General features: G+C 41.8%; 1 protein-coding gene across 2 annotated transcripts; it reads right to left on the reverse strand.

Annotated features, from left to right (window-relative positions):
• Positions 1–1159: 1159 nt before the first annotated feature.
• Positions 1160–8820, reverse strand: trabd (TraB domain containing). 2 transcript variants are annotated; one of them, XM_056282154.1, is made up of 10 exons: positions 8762–8820; positions 7992–8033; positions 7504–7570; positions 6797–6963; positions 5691–5831; positions 5103–5213; positions 4840–4979; positions 2998–3170; positions 2557–2653; positions 1160–2459 (listed from the first exon to the last, which is right to left on the reverse strand). In XM_056282154.1, the coding sequence occupies exons 2-10, from the start codon at positions 8013–8015 to the stop codon at positions 2288–2290; spliced, it is 1092 nt and encodes a 363-aa protein (XP_056138129.1). In that variant the 5' UTR covers positions 8016–8033; positions 8762–8820; the 3' UTR covers positions 1160–2287. The 2 variants fall into 2 exon arrangements, with proteins under 2 accessions (XP_056138129.1, XP_056138128.1); XM_056282153.1 differs by lacking the exon at positions 8762–8820 and adding an exon at positions 8132–8201.
• Between the last annotated feature and the right edge of the window lie 11132 nt (positions 8821–19952).

Consider the following 19952-nt stretch of genomic DNA (forward strand, 5'->3'; position numbering starts at 1 on the left):
TGTACATGCGTGGTTATCTTCAGCACAGTGTTTTTACACAACTCCATTCTAAAATTGCAATGCTGGTTTCACTCAGGTTCCCCATCAACATACTGGTCTATTTCACAAGTCAGGGATTAACATTTCCCATAACAACCTTCTTAAAAGTGTAGTTATACCACATAAACACAACTGCTTCAGCTCAGGATTGAGAGCTAAGCCTGGAAGTTAACACGGTATTTATACACCTGTGTTGATGTAACCATCAAAATACATCATGGGAAAACCTTCCAATGAATACACAAAGCCCCAGGAATATGATGAAATCAGGTCTTACACATTTGATTTTCAGGATGAATAGCGATCATGAAAGCGGGGCCTCCTGAGCCTTCTGATTATTTGGGTTTTAAGCAGGTATCAGAAGAAGAGCTTAAACGCTCGAAACGTCACTTGGTGGTATACCATTAAATGTTTATGGGAGCATAATCGAGTGTGCACACTCTTTCTGGTGTCGAGATAAGTTACCACAGGTATCAGACGAAAGGGACATAGGTGAAAGGTGATGTTTAGATAACAAGTCTCTGCAATGGAGGCAACCCGTCAAAGGCAGTAACATTCATAGATAGTAGTGTAAGGCTTTTACCTCCCAAATCATACGTCAGTTCCACAGCTACAACATCTTTCATTAGGTGTTGCACTGAGAACATTTCAGACTCCAGCTCTATTTTGAGTGAAACCAACCAGTTCTATCTTGCACGATTCCAATTATCCCCCTTTCCTGTTTAACGTCACAAAAAGAGACAGGAAGTGCTAGGATGTGCATATTATAGAAGCATGAAGCTACTCTGAACATCAGATGTCCCCATGTGTTTTTTTTTTTTTATAAATGGCTTTCTTGTCAAGGTGCATATCTATCATGTCCAGTATGAACCGTTGAAAGTGCCTCAGTGGAGGTACAATCAAATATATAAATGCTCACTGATGCATTACTGATCCTGAGGCACGCTGAAGCAAATCCCATGTTACATTACACTGAATGTATAAATGGTTTAAAAATGAAGGAGCTATGGTGCCATTTCAAATAAATAAATAGAGAAGGGGACGTACACACACACACACACACACACACACACACACACACACACACACAAAGGTAAAAATACAGATAGCATTAATTGAAACAGGCCTACACTATGGCAATTCAGCCAAAATATCAATAGTTTGAATCTCATGAACTTGCATTAACCATTTGGTAACAGTATGTGTAAATTGCATATTGCACACATTTTTGCCTTTTCTGGGTTTTTCCCACAAAACTCATCATCAGCCCTTACAACTGTATTATGAGGCACTTGTCTGCTGTTGTGGGCTGGACCGTGCATTTGGGAAACCAATTAATACAACTTAATGCTACTCTTGTCAATATGGAAAAAGAGCCATTTATGAGAAGTTGACATTTAAAAAAAAAAGTTTAAAAAAAAATTTCTTGCAATTTGTGGTCAGTTTTTTTACATTATGAACTATATTTTGAATAGATTGAAAAGGTATGAGGCTCCAGTGATAAGTTCTTCACCAAATGGTCACACTCAGCAGCAAATGGCCAAATGAAGATCAGAAGCATTTCCAGGGATCTGAAAATGTATATTCTGGGATTACATCATTTAAAATTTGTTTTCAACAATTAAAGTATTAAAATATACCTTGCTTTTATCAGCATTTGGTTGAAGTCTCTCCCAATCCTCTCAGTCTCTTATTATAAGTGCTAGAATTTAAAAGGGCCACTAAGAAAAGAAAAAAAATCCTGACCACCACGTGGAAGGAACATTATCATTAAAATGCGCCCCTCAAAAAAAAAAAACTTAAATATCTGTCATATTAAAATGGGTGACTGACACGTCAAGTAAAACGTGTTCCTCCCTCAAGGTCAAAAGTTACCATAAAAAATCTGTTGAAGTAAATAAAAGGAATGTCTGATGAATAATAACATGTAGGCAAAAGAAATATTGGCATTCATATACCTGACAAAATGCAGGCAAAGCACACAAGGACAAAACAGAATAAGTGTAGTACTGTCACGGTTTCTTTGGCAGTACGGCCCTGTTGTGTCGACAGGGACATCAATACATTGTGGGAGAAAGTTCAGTCCTTCAGAATCTTCTCGAGTCCTTCTTAGTTTATAGCCTGGGTTGCTGAACCCTCCTCTCCAGCCTCTCCCACCGTCATTATTAAGGCCATTGGTGAAAGATGCATCGATTTCTTATTTCAAGGGTTGTGTCACAGGTGTGGGGGTTATGGAGGAGGGCAAGGGTCAAGCAGGGGGTGGCCGGAGATTTTCTAGTAGTGACTGAACAGCAGGTAAAGACAGCAAGGCTCTACCTACACCCCCTCCGGCACGGTAGCAGGCATAACCCAGCATTCCCATCATAGCACCCTTTATGAATGCACACAGCACCCAGCTGAAACGTGAGGGGGGTGCGACGCTGGGGAAGAGAGAGAGAGAACCAGCTGTGAAATTGTACTGTCAGATTATGTCTATTTTTTACACTGAAATTTCAAGCAAATTACACAAACACATACCTCATGATCTCATGAATGTTAAGCTGCTTGTCCCAGTTTCTTTCTATGCCAGGGACATGACCCATCCCCACCACTCCCACCACCACAGCAGGCACTTCTACAACAGAAGATGAAATCTGGGATTAAACCAAAAACTCTTTTGGAGAAAGACAGCTTTTTTTTACTGCTACAGCCATACAATAATTTCTTTCAGCACGTAGTATAGAAACAGGCGCCGACATGTTTTATTTGGGCGGATTAAGAGAAAAGATGTGGAAAATCTTTGATATGACACAAATTTTGACCTCATTCATCTTGTGCACACTAAAGGTGATTATCGTCAACTATTTTTGAGGTGGAGGGAAAGACATGTTCTCACTAAAGGGGTAAAATTCATAAGACACATTGCGCCAAACAGGGCGGATAAGAATTGGGAGCTAAAGAAACAATTGTCATACGCACTCTGGGCGTTAAAGGGGGCCTCCACACAGCGTGTAGCCTGGCGGAGCGTGTGCGTGAGGTAGATGTCTCTTTCGGCAACTATAGTCTGGTGGAGCGCAGGGAACTCGCCAATCATCTCTGACATGGTCTGCTCCAACAGGTCTTTCTGTTTGCACTTCTCTACATCTTCTTTACTGAAGCGCAAAGAACAAAGAGCAAAACGGGGTTTCAAGAATGTTTGCATTTTATATAAATGTTTGCTAGGTTCATTCATTTGTGACTGTTTAATATTCCAAATTAACTCAAATGTTTTCAAATAAACACTTTTATCAATTGATGACACTCTTCCCTAAACCTTGCAACTGCACGATAATCCACATTTCTGTCCAAACTCGTCTTTAAACCCCGACTATCAGAACACCAAGACATTTTGATACATAGCAGAGGCTGGGTTTCGAAACCTATTTACAGGTAGTCCCCGGGGTTACGAATGCCCGTACTTATGAACCGACCTCTGTAAAGCTTATAATTTAAAAAAAAAATCGAGTTACACACAATGGTTCGTACTAATGAACAGACTGACTACTTTGCGCGACACTCATAACTAATTTTAGGCGCTTCGTCAGCCTGAGGGAGAACAACGCCACGCCGTTGTCACCGTTTTAAGTCAGATTGTGAAAACATTGTGCGTTTTCACTTAAAATTTTGTTGTGTTTACCCTCGTAATCATGGCTTCAAGCGTAAATCTGACGCACATGATGGTGATGCATCGAAGAAAAGGAAAACGATCATGATTGAAACGAAAGTGGAAATAATTAAGCGTTCAGAGAGAGGTGATCGCCGCTCATTGTTTTTTCACTTACCCAGTGAAGCGAGCCCCGAGCAGGCTCTCGTTTTTGGCGTCAAACGGCCGGCCCCCGGCGGTTGCAACCTGCCCCAGCGACAGTGGCAGGTTGGGATTTTGAAATGTAAGAAATGTTCCTCTTTTTCTTTCCTCCCCGCTTTTCTCCCCAATTGTACCCCGGCCAAACTACCCCACTCTTCTGAGCCATCCCGGTCACTGCTCCACCCCCTCTGCCAATCCGGGGAGGGCTGCAAGACTATCATGTCTCCTCCAATACATGTGGAGTCGCCAGCCGCTTCTTTTCACCTGACATTGAGGAGTTTCACCAGGGGGACGTAGCGTGAGGGAGGATCACGCTATTCCCTCCAGTCCCCCCCCCACAAAGAGGCACCCCGACTGACCAGAGGAGGCACTAGTGCAGCGACCAGGACACATACCCACATCCAGCGTCCCGATCGCAGACACGGCCAATTGTGTCTGTAGGGATGCCTGACCAAGCCGGAGGTAACATGGGGATTCGAACCGACGATCCCTGTGTTGGTAGGCAACAGAATAGACCGCCACACTACCCGAATGCCCCAAGAAAGTTTTTATACCTATACACACATTTTCTCTCTCAATTATAAATACTGTACTTGGTTAGATTTATTATTATTACTGCATTATTATATTTATGTTTTAGGTCAAATATATGCTATATACTAAGACAAACATTTGACTAATTGATATTAGATGTGAACTGTACGTAACTGTTCTGCCTTACATACAAATTCGACATAAACTCAAAAACGGAACTGGTTCGTAACCCGGGGACTAGCTGTAGTCTTTTGTTGCATGAGCACTCAAGAGTTGCAACAGAATGATACCAGCCCTGCTTACATTTTATTGACTTTCAGCTGCAATATCTACCCTTCACAAAATTTCAGAAGGAGAAATTAATGTTGATAACCAACAACGGTGAAAACAATCTCTCATGTCAACGTGAGGAACTGAATTCAGTGAATGAGTTTAACTGATACCTAATAGGGTCTGACAGGAAGCAAAGACCCCAAGCCAGACGGGCCTTTTGCCACAGACTGAGGGCAGCGATGGCTCTCTTGAATGTTACAGGGATGGGTCTGTCTCCTAAGTGGAATTTACAGAAGGGCACCTTTCCAGCCTGTACAGAAAAGAGAAAAAGGATAGAAAGTTTTCCAGTTTGAATAACCCAAATGCATACAAGGGCTGTGTATGGTTTACAGTAATTTAGGTATTTATGTGGATCTATGTGTGTCCATGTGACCTCTTTGAAGGCCTCCCTGAACTCTCCTCCAGGAGCCATGCCCAACTGCTCTGTGATGTGAGCTGAAACTTTCAGCAGTAGAATCTGCATCAGGCCAGACATCACTCCGTTCTGTCAAACATGGAAAAGATTGGAATCTTGTTCAGACTGTAATTCAATAGTTATGTTCCCAGAGCTAATACAGTGAATTTCAGAATTGAAATTTACTGCAAAATGTAAAATTTCCAAAATATATCCATAAATATTGTTAGGATAACCCTTGAAAAAACCGGCAACACATGAATAAAATCAGAAAGGGTCTTAAACACTTAATTCTTCTTGTATATCAATTTTAGTTTTCCCTCTCATGACAGTGATTTCTGCACATACTCATAATCACAAGATAGGGGCCACTGGAGGTGGACTCACTCCAAAACAAGACCATTACAGCTTTATTCAGACAATGCTCCTCACCTTCTTTCACAATTTCTTCTTTCCCCCCCTCACCTTTTCATTCTCATTCAGCATCTCTTCTTTTGTCCCCCTCTACATTCTGCTCTCTCACTCTACCCGCCTTTACTCCTTCACATCCTCTAGTGAAAGGCTGACCTGTTTGATGGCCTGCTGGACCTTTTCCAAGTTGATGTCTTTGGCTTCTCTCAGTAGCGTATTTTCATCCATCTTCAACATTGACACCCTGTACTGGCACAGCTCTACCACCACTACATCTGGCTGCACCGCGCGGATCGTCTGGGTTGAGACAAAAGGGGGTGAGCAAGAGAGACATGCCAAGTGAAAAGGAAATGAGGAGAAAATAAGCCTTGACAGAGCAGACAAGATTCTGTATTTAAAAAGAAAAAAAGTAATGCCAACATGGATGGAGTAAAATCAGGCAGGAAACACTATAACTTCCAGATGCAATGGGACTGTGTCAGGAGAAATATTTTTAAAAAAAAAATAAGAAAAAGATATAACAATACACTGTGGTTTTGTTTTGACTTATTTCCCCCATTCAGAACTAATTTTGCAAATGGTGATATCACTTCCTGACAACACCATTATTTACAGAAGGGAAGATTTGGTTCTTTGTGTTTAAACATAAAACTTCAGGCCTGCAAGTGTGAATCATTCTGCCACCGTTTCAAGACGTATTCCATCCATGGATGACCCCAATCAAAAAACTACATCTGTTTGAAGCTCATGGTTAAGTACCATTATGGCTGTGTTTGGGTACACTACAGATTTAAAAAACAAAAGGGAGTGATATGAACTTTTACCTGAATGCTCAGTTTTTTCGTTTTAAAGCACTGTGGCATCACAGTATACATACCTTACTAAACAGTCTACAGTTCAATCTAAGTGTTGAATCAACAGTTCATATAAGTGCTGAATCAATTTATTAATGCATGTATAGATTATGCACATGTTTTAAGTTAACTTCACTGGAGCAAAAAAAAAAAGTTATACATTTTTATGCCATTCATACTGAAAGTAATTCCTGTGCCATACAACAAAGTTAACACTAACATTTCCACATTATGAGAAATGGAAGCGAGGTATGGAACTTCAAACTTATATCCTGCATGTTATACTGACGAAATGTTTAGTACCATATCCTATCAATTTTAATCATGTTATATCATGATGTACAGAGCCAAAATTGAATTCTTTATGTTGCCCTATGGTGGAACTACGGTAGGTTGTCGTTGACTAACCATGGCCACATCCTTCTTGCTACTGTCGCTGAAATGGGCAGTGCCCACCAGGTACAACAGGCTACCATCAGGAGCAGTGAGCTGAGACACTGTCTCAGGGAGATCGGGAGATGATTGACGCCGTTGAGCTCGCACCTGCCATAGCAGCTCAACTGCCTCAGCATCCGCTGCAAAGAGATGACAGAGATGAGTATTATTTAGAGGTAAACATAAGAGAAAGAGTAGTAAAACAAAGGAGAGTACCATTAGTCAAAAACTACCAATGAGGGAAAATATCAACCAGAAGATACAATTCTTACATACAATTTGCATCAAGAAAATCTACACTCTTGAAATATTGGTGGTTATAATCTGAGTGAGCTTGAGATATGGATACAGGCTCCAGCTGGCATCACTACAAGGTAAAGAAGGTCTTAGCTCACAAGTGTTTGTCGCTAGCCATCATGGCAGGAATGTTTACTGACTAATTCATCATACAAAGTGGCTTTTATAATAGAAACTACTACCAAATATGGTTAGTCACCTCAGTGAAATTTACGAGCATTTGGCAAACCAAAACAGGGTATGGGTCCATTACATATTAAACAATGATAAAAGCAAATGGCTCTATCAACTTAAATAGGAATAAAATTTTTAATCAAATACATAGACACCAAAAAGGTTTTATGTCTACACTATACAAAAACACTGACATATTGGGTACTTACAAAGCCCTGGAGGGAGGCTAAGCATTTCCTCTTCTGAAGGATCCTCTGATTGACCGACTGAGTCATCCTGTGAAGGTAAAACAGAATGTTAAGACAAAAAATATTTCTTTGATCGGAAGAGCAGCAAATCATTTAGTAGACAACATTAACGCAACAGTTTGTATTTAAGAGCTTATTTGAGTCTGAACACATCTATGAAACTTAGACTAGTTAGAAAGAACTCATCTGATGTGTATAAATTGCTCTAGTTTCTGAAGTTTCACTTAAATTTTTAATATGGAAAAAACAAACATAAGTTTGTATAAGAGCAAGCAATCTACCATTGCAAATCATATTTTCAGGTTAGTACACAGCTATGTTGTCTAAGTGAATATACAAGCTGCCCAGTGTGCCCCCACGTCCCTGCTGTGAACAGGACATCTGTGAAAATATAAGTCAAAAACATCTTCCTCTTCCTTTCTTATGCACACAAGAACAAACATACACACCTCAGAGTTGTTGTCTTGATCCATGACTGGAAATGCTTAATGCTGTGTGGGATGAAAAACAAAGATATTAATTCAAACATCAAAAATGTGTTAAAATTAAGTAGTTAGGGTATGTGAGCAGTAAGGTTTAGTGGCCTTACTCAAATGCTCCTGATGGTTGAATGTTTGCTGAACCAGCTATCTAACTAGTAGGCGAGCCAAACAGATCCCTGAGGAATAAGAGTAACTTGGGCAATGAATGAGAAAAATCAGCAAGGAACAAGAGTAACATCGTTGAGGAATGAAAGTAACAAGAGTTGAGGAATGATCAAGTTACATCAGTGAGGTTTGAGAGTAACATGAGCAAGGAATAAGAGTAACGTTAATGACAAATGAAAGTAACGCCAGTGAGGAATCGAGCTTGACATCAGAGGAATGAGAGTATCAAACACAGTTAAATATGTTAGCTAGCCAACTAACGAGCTTCCCCAGCTAACCAAAATATAACAAGTGAAAGTACTGCCGGTGTTGCATGCCTTACAATCTACTTGTGACAGGCAGCTAGAGACACGTCATAGTTTACATACTGCTGTTTGGCCGGCGAGCTAGCAGTTAACTAGCTAAGCTGGTCGCCAAATCAGGGACAGCTAATTCAGCTGACGTCGGCTAACGCAGGCTAGTTAGTAGATGGTGTTCACTTGTCAACTCATACGCGACAAAGAGAATAGTTTTTCATTCACAATCGTCAGTCTCGTAATTATGAGGGGGTTCGATAAAAACAAATAACTCACCAAGCGAGCCAGTGCGGTCCTTGGCGCACTCTCTACGTAGCTTGCTAGCACTGTTCCTTCCTCTTCTTCCTCTTCTTCTAAGCGCGTTTATGGCAGTTGGCATCTTTAAATGTTGCATTACCGCCACCTAGTGAAAGGTAAGAACGTCGCAGTACTAATTATTTACGTTGTACACCCAAAGTGGTCCCATTCTCAATATTGTCCATTCGATAACCCAGACCCAGTCTGAGTTGATGCAAATCCTTCCCGCAGTTTAACATCTAGATGAAGATCCTCTTCTTTTTCTATAGCAATAACATTTTGCTTGCTTGTTTGTTTTGGATTTTACCCTGGTAAAATAACTGAATACCCCATAGCAGAATAGCCTACTTGTGCCTACTCACTTACGCGTGGACAGTGTTGGGGGTAACGCGTTACAATGCAGTAATACGTTACATCTAGACAGTAACGGAGTAATATATACGTGTTACTGATACAATATCGGTAATTTTATTACAGTTACCGTGCCCATGTAACGCGTTACCGTCTTCTATTTCATCTTTTATTTCACGAGTTTCTGAACGAAATGCCACTTCCGCAGTCAGCGTCAACACCAGTTAGCACGAGATGCTGTCTGACGCTATAGCGCCGCGCGCATGTCTTGTTGATATAAATTCTACTGTCACTGAAGAATAACTGTTCCTGAAGAAGCGCGCAATGGCGATGACAGCAGAGCCCGAGTCGACTTTTTCAAAATGGATATACTCCCACTACTTTCAGTTTGTCCGAGCAAAAGAGAAGAACGTCATTGTAAAGTGTAAAGTGTAAAGTGTTATGTATTGCCGATCAGGAGCGATCTACTGCTAGACATAGCACAAGCAACCTGAAGAAGCACCTGGAGAGTTTGCTACTAACGACCGCAAGCAGAGTGACCGGGAGGATGGCGCGAGTACATCGAAACAACTAAAGCTGGATTTTTCCAGACCCTAGTCAAAGTTGGTGGACCCAGGAGAAGTGCGAAGGCTGGTGGCGGAGTATGTCGTGGAGGACATGCTGCCTCTTGCTACGGTGGAATCACCAGCGTTCCGAAAACTTGTATCCATGATCCCTGTCAGATCAACTCACAAGGTAAAAACCGTGACGTTAGCTAGCTAGTCCCCCTAATGCATTGCTAAATAAGTCCGAATAAACACAGCCTAACGTTAGCTTAGCTAACTAGCTGGCTAGCTAACGTCACCCTTGATATTCGGCCTAACGTTAGCTTAGCTAACTAGCTGGCTAGCTAACGTCACCCTTAATATTCGGACTTGGCTCAAATCAACTAGCTAACGTTAGCTAACCTAGCTGGCTAGCTAGAAGAGGGGATGAACTACTAGCTAAAAACTAAAGGGATTGCAAAACTGGTGTAAAACGGTAGCTAGCTAGCTAACGTTAGCTTACTCTAATGTAACCAAACGTTCAGGTTCTTTCCAAAGAAGCGGGAGTTGGGTTGAGGTGAGGAAGTTGCTAACGTTAGTTGGCTAACTTGCCCCAACCAACACAGCGTGCGATGGAACTAGCCTTGTTGTGCTAGGCTAGCCAACGTTAGCTAGCTAACTGTAGCTGAAGGCATGGAGTTCTTGGGAAACAAACAAAAAGGGTAACGTGTAGTGTTGCCATCTTCTTATTTTTCAGCATGTACTACCAGATCGAAAAACCTTTGCCAAGGCTTTGGACAAGGCCTATGCAGCGATAGAAAACACAGCTGAAGAATAAATTAGAGGCCCAGGACCATGTGTCAGCAACAGCTGATATATGGAGCAGCAATAACAAGAATTTCCTGGGAGTGACTTCACTAGATCGATGAAGGTACAGTATGAGCATATTTTTGATGGAAAAGAGCTCTATAAATACATATTATTATTGTTGTTATATTATTATTAATATTTATGTTGATTGACAGGTTCATTGGTAAATAGCCTACTGTAGATAGTGATGTAGATACACAGCACGCATGTGAGTCAGTTCAACTAGACCAGGGGTCCCCAATTACTTTTCATAGCGGGCCACTTTTAGGGTCACTTTTAAAACCACGGGCCACTCAACCTCCAGCAGCATGTTGTTCGTTAGTTTGTTTTGGTGTCGATACGTTGCACGTATTATAATTTAAACAGAGATTTTTAATCTATTTTCGATATATTACTAGTCTTACTTTTACTAAGAAATGAATTATTTCACATACAGTAGTGGCCAAAAGTTTAGTCCGGGTGCCGAATTTGTAGGTTTTCAATAGAACGATGATTCGTAAGATCCCGATGTGTATTATATTTAATGAAAAGAAACTAACTGAAGCATTTTCAGTAATGCTGATAAGGTCATGTGACGCGCAAGTGAGGGGGGCTGCACTGGCCCACAAGGGGAAATGCGGGGTGGAACTGATAGTTACAAGGCAGCATTTCTTGTTGGATTGATTGCTGAAATTATGTTAGGAATAGTGTTCCCAAACAAAATGTGTAGAAATACCAGAAGGAAGAAACAATTTTTTTCCAAAAAAAAAAAAAATTAGGTTTTTTTTTTGGTAGGGAAATAAAAAAAAACTTCCTTCTGGCATTTCTCCAAAAATTCTCGCGGACCATAAATCAACCCGTCACGGGCCGGACGTGGCCCGCGGGCCGCCTATTGGGGACCCCTGAACTAGACATTCAGGAGAGCAGTCACATGTTTGGTGTACAAGATGACTGGATTATTTTGATAAAGCAAACTCAACTATCTCTCCGTTTCTTATGACAGGTACCTTACAATGAGAAAAGGCAGCTATAGCTTGTAGAAGATTCAGGGGCCGACACACGTATGATGCAATTGCAACAGAGCTGGAGGACATTTTTTCCCCAATATGGACTGACCAACAACAAAGTGACTGCATGTGTGACAGACAATGGGAGTAATTTTGTAAAGGCGTTCAAGGAGTTTCAACAGCAGCAAGCACAGTCTGAGTCTGATGAGGAGGAGATGGAGGAAGGTGGTGAGGTGACCTTTACAGACCTGCACAGTGTGCTCTCCACCACCAACGAAAATGCTGAAAACTACATGTGAACTGCCTCCCCACTTTAGATGTGCAGCCCATACACTAAATCTAATTGCAAACAATGAGGTAGATAAATGGCTGTCCTCTAATTCAGAATCCAAGGCTGTGTATCGTAGTGCTACAGGCAAATGTTCTGCACTATGGACAAAGGCCAGCCGCTCTACAATAGCATCAGAGTACCTGGAAGAGGTCAGCAGTAAAAAGTTGATTGTTCCTACTGTAACCAGGTGGAACTCATTCTATGAGGGTTACCCTCACCTACCGTTTAGGGTTACCCTCATCTGCCATATAGGATTACCCCCACCTACCATGTAGGGGTACCTCACCTGCCATTTAGGGTTACCCTCACCTGCCATATAGGATTACCCCACCTACCATCTAGGGTTACCTTTACCTACCATGTAGGGTTACCTCTCGCTACCATGTAGGAGTACCCTCTCCTACCGTTTAGGGTTAGCCTCGCCTACCAAACAGTTAGGATTACCCTCAGCTAACGTTTACCCGTACCTTCACCCGAACACCTACAGCTCAGGCGGAACCTCTCCTTACTGGGTGATGTCATCCTTGTACTGGGATGAGGCTGTGTATCATAGTGCTACAGGCAAATGTTCTGCACTATGGACAAAGGCCAGCCGCTCTACAATAGCATCAGAGTACCTGGAAGAGGTCAGCAGTAAAAAGTTGATTGTTCCTACTGTAACCAGGTGGAACTCATTCTATGAGGCATATGCCCGCTTTACAGAAATGCCCCTCACTGTCATCAATAACCTCTGCACAAAGCTTCAGATTAAATGTATGAACGACAGGGAGTACCAGTTTCTAAAAGAATACTGTTCTATAATGAGACCTTTCACAGCTGCTTTAGACATTTTGCAGGGCGAGGAGAATTGTTTTTATGGAACTCTTTAGCCAACATTAGAAATTCTTATGGCCAAAACCCTCGCAATTAAACATGGCCTATCGCAGATGACCAGTGGCCTGCCGGACATCATTGTGACCGCAATCAAAAGTCGGTTTGCAACAACTCTTGACTCCAAGGAGGCTTTGCTGGCTGCTGTCTCGCTCCGCTGGTTGAAAGAGGAAACGAGAAAAGACAACATTAAGCTGCTGCTCATTACGGAGTGCCACTCCTTTGCAGAAGAACCAGCAGCCCTGACGCCTAATCCTCATCCACCTGTTGCTGCCTCCAATGAGGATGACTTCTTTTCCTTTGATGCAGAGGCCAATATAACCAGTGCAGCTATGTCAGTGGAAACAGAGGTGGTGGACTATCTCAAATCTGATCCTGTGATGGAAAGCCTGCACAAGTTTCCACGAATTAAAAAAGTGGCACTCCGCTATAACACAGCAACACCATCCAGTGCACCAGTGGAAAGACTTTTCAGTCTTGGGGGACTTGTTCTCACTCCAAAGAGAAACCGTCTCAGTGAAGCACGCTTTCAGCGCCTACTCCTGCTGCGTTTTAACAAGTTCTTTAGCAGTATGTAGTAAAGCCTTAGGTCAAGGCTAATTGCCTTCTATTGTTTATTTTTAGTTATTTATTATTACTATCAGCCTTTATAAGGCTGTATGTTTCCCTTGCTTGTACTGCAGGTCTACCCTGTTTGGCTGTAGTGTTTTTTTGTTGTTGAAATAATAGCCTACACTACAAGCTATGCACTTGTTTATTTAATGAAGTTGAGGTTATGTATTATTTTTTTCTTCATCCAGGACTGAAATGAACTATATTTTATACTTAATGAATGATGCACTAATATTTGTTGCTGTTGGTCCCATACTATTTCAGGGATGGAAAAAATGAATGCCCTTCTGGTGGCTGTATGTTTAGTGACGCTCTAACATGAAGTTGTTGAAGTCCAAGCAATTAAAAAAAGCATAGAAAAATATATTTTGTGTCTTGTTATGTATTGTTTGTTGCGATGTAATTCTTTGTAATCAGCTCCAGTTAATCTGAGCTTCTGTGCTTCCAATTATTCGCCATGAAAGAAGTAGTATGTGCTTTGATTTTTGGCTTCTGTGCTTCCAATTATTCGCCATGAAAGTAGTATGTGCTTTGATTTTTTTAATGCCTAGGTTTCGGTGTTTAGGTTGGTGAAAGTAATATGTAATCAGTAACTAATTACTCTACACATAAAGTAATATTGTAGTGTAACATTAATTTTAAATGAAAGTAACTAGTAATATGTAATATGTTACATTTTGGAAGTAACTTGCCCAACTCTGCTCATGGAAGGTACTGTTGGTGACCTGTGTTCTTAATCCTGTACCGAATTATGAGGTATTCGGTTCTTTTACCAGGGTGAAATCCAAAACAAGAGGATCTTCTTATTTCATCTTAAATATTACCATTGTTAAAGTGTGTTGTTTCCTTCTACTAATGAGACTTTACAACTCGTTTCAACCCCACTGGGCTATAAACTTTAATAATAATTTCGGCAGGTAAGGTTATACATCATGCTCGGTCCGCTATTCCAGGTGCAACAACATAAACGACCCCTGTGTAAACAAGGAACTAAACAATTGTTCCTAACAATAGTTCCTATTGTTACATCCTTTCTCTTTTCAAAGTTTCTTCTTTTTTAGAACCTTTAATACATTTTTTTTAATTGTCTATCGCTGTAAACAATAAAATATAAACAAAACTCTTTGCTACTAATAGTCTACGAATATCAACATTCAAAATGTTTTTCATATTAACAATGACATATATTTATCAGTTACTTATAGCTCCTAATGAAAATGAACATTATCAACGACTGTGTATCAAAGTGCTATGCTTCTCTTCACAGTTTACCATAACCAATGTTTAAATGAATACCTGAACTTGCAGATAACCAGGTGAACAAGAACACATGTACACAACATTTGTGATTCACTTTTTTTTTCATTCATGCCCCCCCCCCAAAGTCCATTAGTGCTACAGATCCATTCATCTGTGTGAGGTCACAAAGTCTTTGTATCACTGCGGCTGCACAACAGAGCGGCCTGATCTGGTGGTAACAGGGTTGGCCCTGTCACCAGTGTCCTTGGTTTTGTTTCCTGCTAAGACACTGCGAGAAGGAACACTCTCTGAATGTCCGGGTTCAACACTCTCTGGCTGACTGGGGCTGCTGATCTCCATGTCCATAGTGTCAGTGAAGATTGCTCCTGGTGCATGCCTGAGGTGTCTGCGATTTCTCCTGATGACACCACCCGTGTGCAGCTGGACCTCATAGGATCTCCTATCGACCGGCCTCAGCAACTTGCCCACTCTCCAGCCAGTGTGGGGTGCGAGAGGCTGAACTCTCACACATTCACCTGGGGCAAGTGTGTCCAAATCTTTAGCCGACCTGTTGTAGTATGCCCTCTGACATTGTTGGTTATTTTGTAAGTCCTGTTTCACCTGCACAACTTTCGGCTGTAACAGGCTTGCCTTGGTTGGCAGTAGTGTTTTGGTACGGCGACTGAGCAGCCGCTGTGCTGGTGTGGTATCAGTACCCTGTGATGGTGTGTTGCAGTGGTCCAGAAGGGCGAGATAAGGATCCTGTCCAGCAGCCTTGGCTTTGAGCAAGAGTCTTTTTGCTGTCTTAACGGCTGACTCAGCTTTGCCGTTGCTTTGCGGGTAACCTGGTGATGAGGTTTTATGTTGAAATCCCCACAGACTGAACTTCTGGAATTCTTGTGACGAATACTGTGGGCCATTGTCTGAGATTACAATATCTGGGATACCTTGGCGGGCAAAATGAGCTTTCAGCTTCCGTATCACTGTGGTTGACTTGGTATCTGCCAGGTAATCTATTTCCCCAAAATTTGAGAAAAAAATCAACAATTATGAGGTAGTCTTTGTTTTCAAACATGAACAGATCCGTGCCCACCTTTGCCCACGGCCTGCTTGGCACATCATGTGACATTAGTGTTTCTTTTTGTTGCTTAATGTCCATTGATCTGCAGATGTCACACTTTGCTATATATGATTTTATTTGGTCGTTCATGCCCTGCCAATAGACACACTCCCTAGCCCTCCGTAGGCATCCTTCCACACCCAGATGTGATGCATGTAGGCGGCAAGTGATGTCTTTCCTCAATGCATCAGGGATGACAGCGCGCTCACTCCTGAACACTATTCCATCTTGGTGGCTTAACTCCTCTTGGAATGAGAAGTAGGGCTTGATTTCCCTTGGTGTTTTTGACTTATCATCAGGCCATCCTTGCTGCATCATTTTGATGAGAAGCTGCAGTGTTTCATCCTCTTTTGTGGCAGATCGTATATCATGTAGCCTGTCTGCTGCGATAGGTAAGTGTTGTGCCATGTTGACAGTCTCTAGTTCTGCATCCGGTGCACTCTCAGGAAGATAAGCTCTGCTCAGAGTGTCTGCTAGCAGCATGTCTCTACCTGGCACATATACTACATCTAGATCATACTTTTGTATGCGCAGCATCATTCCCTGCAGCCTTTTGGGTGCACTCAGTAGAGGTTTTCTCACTATTGTTTCCAACGGCTTGTGATCACTTTGCACCGTCACTTTTCGGCCGTATGTGTACTGGTGAAATCTTTCCATGCTAAAAACCATTGCTAAGAACTCCTTTTCTATTTGTGCATACCCACGCTCTGTTTGAGTGAGTGCTCTGCTTGCAAATGCTATTGGCTTACCCATCTGCATGAGCGCTGCGCCTAAGCCTGTGTCTGAAGCGTCACACTGCACTGTGAGTTCCTCATCTGGGTTGTAATATTTCAGTACTGGGACCTTTGCTATAGTCTCTTTCAATTTGAGGAAAGACTCCTCGTGCTGTGCTGTCCAGTTCCACTCCCTGTTGTTGTGTGTCAAATCTCTCAACACCAGAGGTGGAAAGTAACGAAATACATTTACTCACGTTATTGTATTGAATACTTTTTTTGTGTATTTTGTATTTTTTAAGTACAATTTAAAATCGGTATTTTGTATTTTACTTGAGTACGTTTTGACTCAAGTATTGTACTTAGTTACTTTATAAATCCTATCCGTTACTGAGTAAAAATAACAATTCAACCTACAGGGGAAAAATACGCGCCAGAACCATAGACAGTAAACCAATGGCCAGAACCAACAGTGACAAATGATGACGTGTTAGCACTGGCGCGTGAACATAGAGGGCGCGCGCGGACAAGCTAGGTTAGTGGGCGCGAAGTTTTTAGTTTCTAGTGCTAGAATGGAGGTCGACAAAGCAGGCACGGCCAGCGGTCGCGGTCCAGAAGACCCGGACCTAGAAATAATAGATGAAGCTCAAGCTGAAACATCGAAGTCTGTAGAACTAGATGCAGAAAAAAATCCTTGGCGACATTTGGAAGATTTCTTTTTTTTCAAGCGTAGGAAAGGCAACAGCATCATCATGCAGTGCAAGATTTGCCTCCCAGCAGTGAAGTACCTGTCTGCTTTCAACAACTCCACTTCACATCTGCAGAAGCATGTGTTGGTAAGTATTTCTGCTGTCTCATTAGTAGTTTTATTTAATATAGCCAACCCAGGCTCACCCCATTTCGTGGGCATTTTTATGCTAGCACCTGCAACCATTGACAGTAGAAGAAACCCACAGCTAGCCAGCACATTCTAATTAGCTGCTATGCTAACATAATCAAACGTGACACATCATTAAGTACCAAATGAACTCGCTCCAGCCGACAATCCGCATGTTTATCGTACTTCAAACAGATACAAAACGCGTAATGTATATTTGCAGTCTGTTTAAGTCTTTAGGACACTGGCAAAATTTGCATAACAGCTAGCCCCTGGTACTTGAGTGTGTAAAGGCTAGCTGTTAGTTGCTAGTAGTCTTGAGTGGACTCGGGGACATTAGCCTTGGTTAAATTTAGCTGCTATGAATAGTCGGTGTTACCCCGTCGAAATTGCCACGGGTTTCAATTTGATTGTGTCTTTGAATTTACAGTCAAATCAAATGTATCAACTGTGTTAACAGAGAGGGTTGTAGTGTGAGGCACTTTGCCTAACCAACATTACAGGGCACTCAGCGCTCCTCCACTATAGGCGGGGAGCTAAGGGGCCTTACCGTGCACCCTCCTTACAATCGAACGAAACCAACTTTTTTTAAAAGCGTCTGACCATGCTGAACATGTTAACAAATGTTAACATTGAAAGTTTTGGGTTGCATTCCATGTTTCAGGTACTCAATGCATTTCAATGTATTTCCCTCCATTGGAAATGCATTACAATTACAGGAACATGACTCTCCATGAGCAAGGGGAAAGTGTGACATCTGTCTTTGCAAGTTTAATCACATCTAGTGATAAATGTATGGTTTTAGTGGTATTATTGGCTTTCTCTAAATAATAAAGGCCAAAATGTAAAGTCTTTCTACTTGATTTACAAGGCAAATCAATTAGAAAGACTTTAAATTTTGGTCTCTACTATTATGGAAAGCCAATAATACCACTGAAACCATACATTTTCCAAAAGCTTGTGTCCTCTAGATGTGATTACACCTTCCTCTTGCTCATGGAGGGCCAATGGAGGGAAATACATTGAAATGCAATGAGTACCTGAAACATGACGTGCAACCCAAAATGTTCAATGTTAACATTTGTTAACATGTTCAGCATGGGCAGACCTTTCAAAAAAAGTTGGTTTCGTTCGATTGTAAGGAGGGTGCACGACTGCACGGTAAGGCCTCGTAGCTCCCCGCCTACTAGGCAGACCCAGAAAAGATTGTTTTGACTCCTTCATATCGACGACAAGGGATTAGATCACTAGTAGGCGATTGTTGCTCTGTGTGCGTGCAAGCAGCTATGATGATTACACATGCATTGATGTCTCCTTCCTCTGTATCATAATACTGGTAGGCTATAGAAACACATTGGCTTTTGATGTTGATTTGAAATCTCAAATTTAGCATTCAAATCCAAATCATTGATTTTGTTGGGAAGGGTGCAGCATTGTAATGCCCTCTGGATTGTGGCATATTGTGCTTAATACAATGTAATAGACAAAATGTGATGACTAAAGAAATAGAAAACTTTTATTTATCAAAGTTTTAATTTCAGTGTGTTTAATAAGCACCACATTGATTCCTCTACTGATAATACCCTTTTCTTTTTTTTCACAGAGGAAACATCCATCGAAACAGTTGGCTTTTAGCCAAGCAAAGCCAGGGAAACGAACCCACCAAGCAAATCCACCAAGTCCAAGCAAGCAAACAAATATAAAAGATGCCATGACAGTGGGAGGCAACCACCATGTGCCACAAGGCAAGATCGACAAGATCATCATTAGGCTAATATGTGAGGGCCTTCATACATTTAGTTTGGTTGAACAACCTGCGTTCAAAGAACTTTTGACAACGCTAAATCCACAATGCAAGGTCATTTCCAGGCCCACTGTCCGGACAAGATTAGAGGCATCTGCCATTCAGACGAAGAAGAATGTCATGTCCCATCTCAGTAAAGTGAGCTACGTTGCCACCACTACAGATTGTTGGACTGCACACCAGCAAAGTTTTATTGGGGTGACGGGTCATTGGGTGGATGAAGAAACCTTTGAGAGGAGATCAGCTGCGCTTGCATGTAAGAGGTTAAGAGGGTCCCACACCTTTGATGTCCTTGCAGGGGCACTTGACAACATACACTGTCAGTATAGAATTAGGGGCAAAGTGGTGAGAACCACAACAGATAGTGGCTCAAACTTCGTTAAAGCTTTTAGTGTCTTCGGAGAACAGAGCCAGTCTGAGGATGCAGAATCAGATGCTGAGTCGGACAGAGATTCAATTGATGATGAGCCCAAAGCCAACTACCTGGACACATTCAGCATCCTGGAGCAAGATAATGGCCTGGAGTACCAACTTCCTACACACCAAAGGTGTGCATGCCATCTTCTCAACTTAGTTGCCACAACAGATGCTGAGATAGCAGAAAAGAAGATGGACACATACAAGAGACTATCACGTGCAGCCTTTGGGAAATGTCAAGCCATGTGGAACAATACGGGTCGTTCATACATGGCAGCAGAAGTTGTGGAAGATCATTGCCGACTCCAGCTCATCCGACCAAATCAAACGCGGTGGAATTCAACATTCATGGCTGTGGAGAGAATCATACGGATCATACAAGAGAAAGGGGAGGAGGCAATCAGGAATATTTGTGAAGAATTCAAATTGAAAACGTAAGTTTTAATTTGCATTTCA

This window comes from Lampris incognitus, chromosome 6 (genome assembly GCF_029633865.1).
Source record: "Lampris incognitus isolate fLamInc1 chromosome 6, fLamInc1.hap2, whole genome shotgun sequence".
In the NCBI taxonomy this organism is placed as follows: Eukaryota; Metazoa; Chordata; class Actinopteri; order Lampriformes; family Lampridae; genus Lampris; species Lampris incognitus.

Excerpts from the sequence above, each read along its gene's own strand:
- trabd (XM_056282154.1), bottom strand. The coding sequence starts at position 8,015 with ATGGATCAAGACAACAACTCTGAG. Across the intron at positions 7,571-7,991 it reads ATCAAGACAACAACTCTGAG|GATGACTCAGTCGGTCAATC; the intron begins GTGTGTATGTTT and ends TTACCTTCACAG. Across the intron at positions 3,171-4,839 it reads TTCCTGTCAGACCCTATTAG|TAAAGAAGATGTAGAGAAGT; the intron begins GTATCAGTTAAA and ends TTTGCGCTTCAG.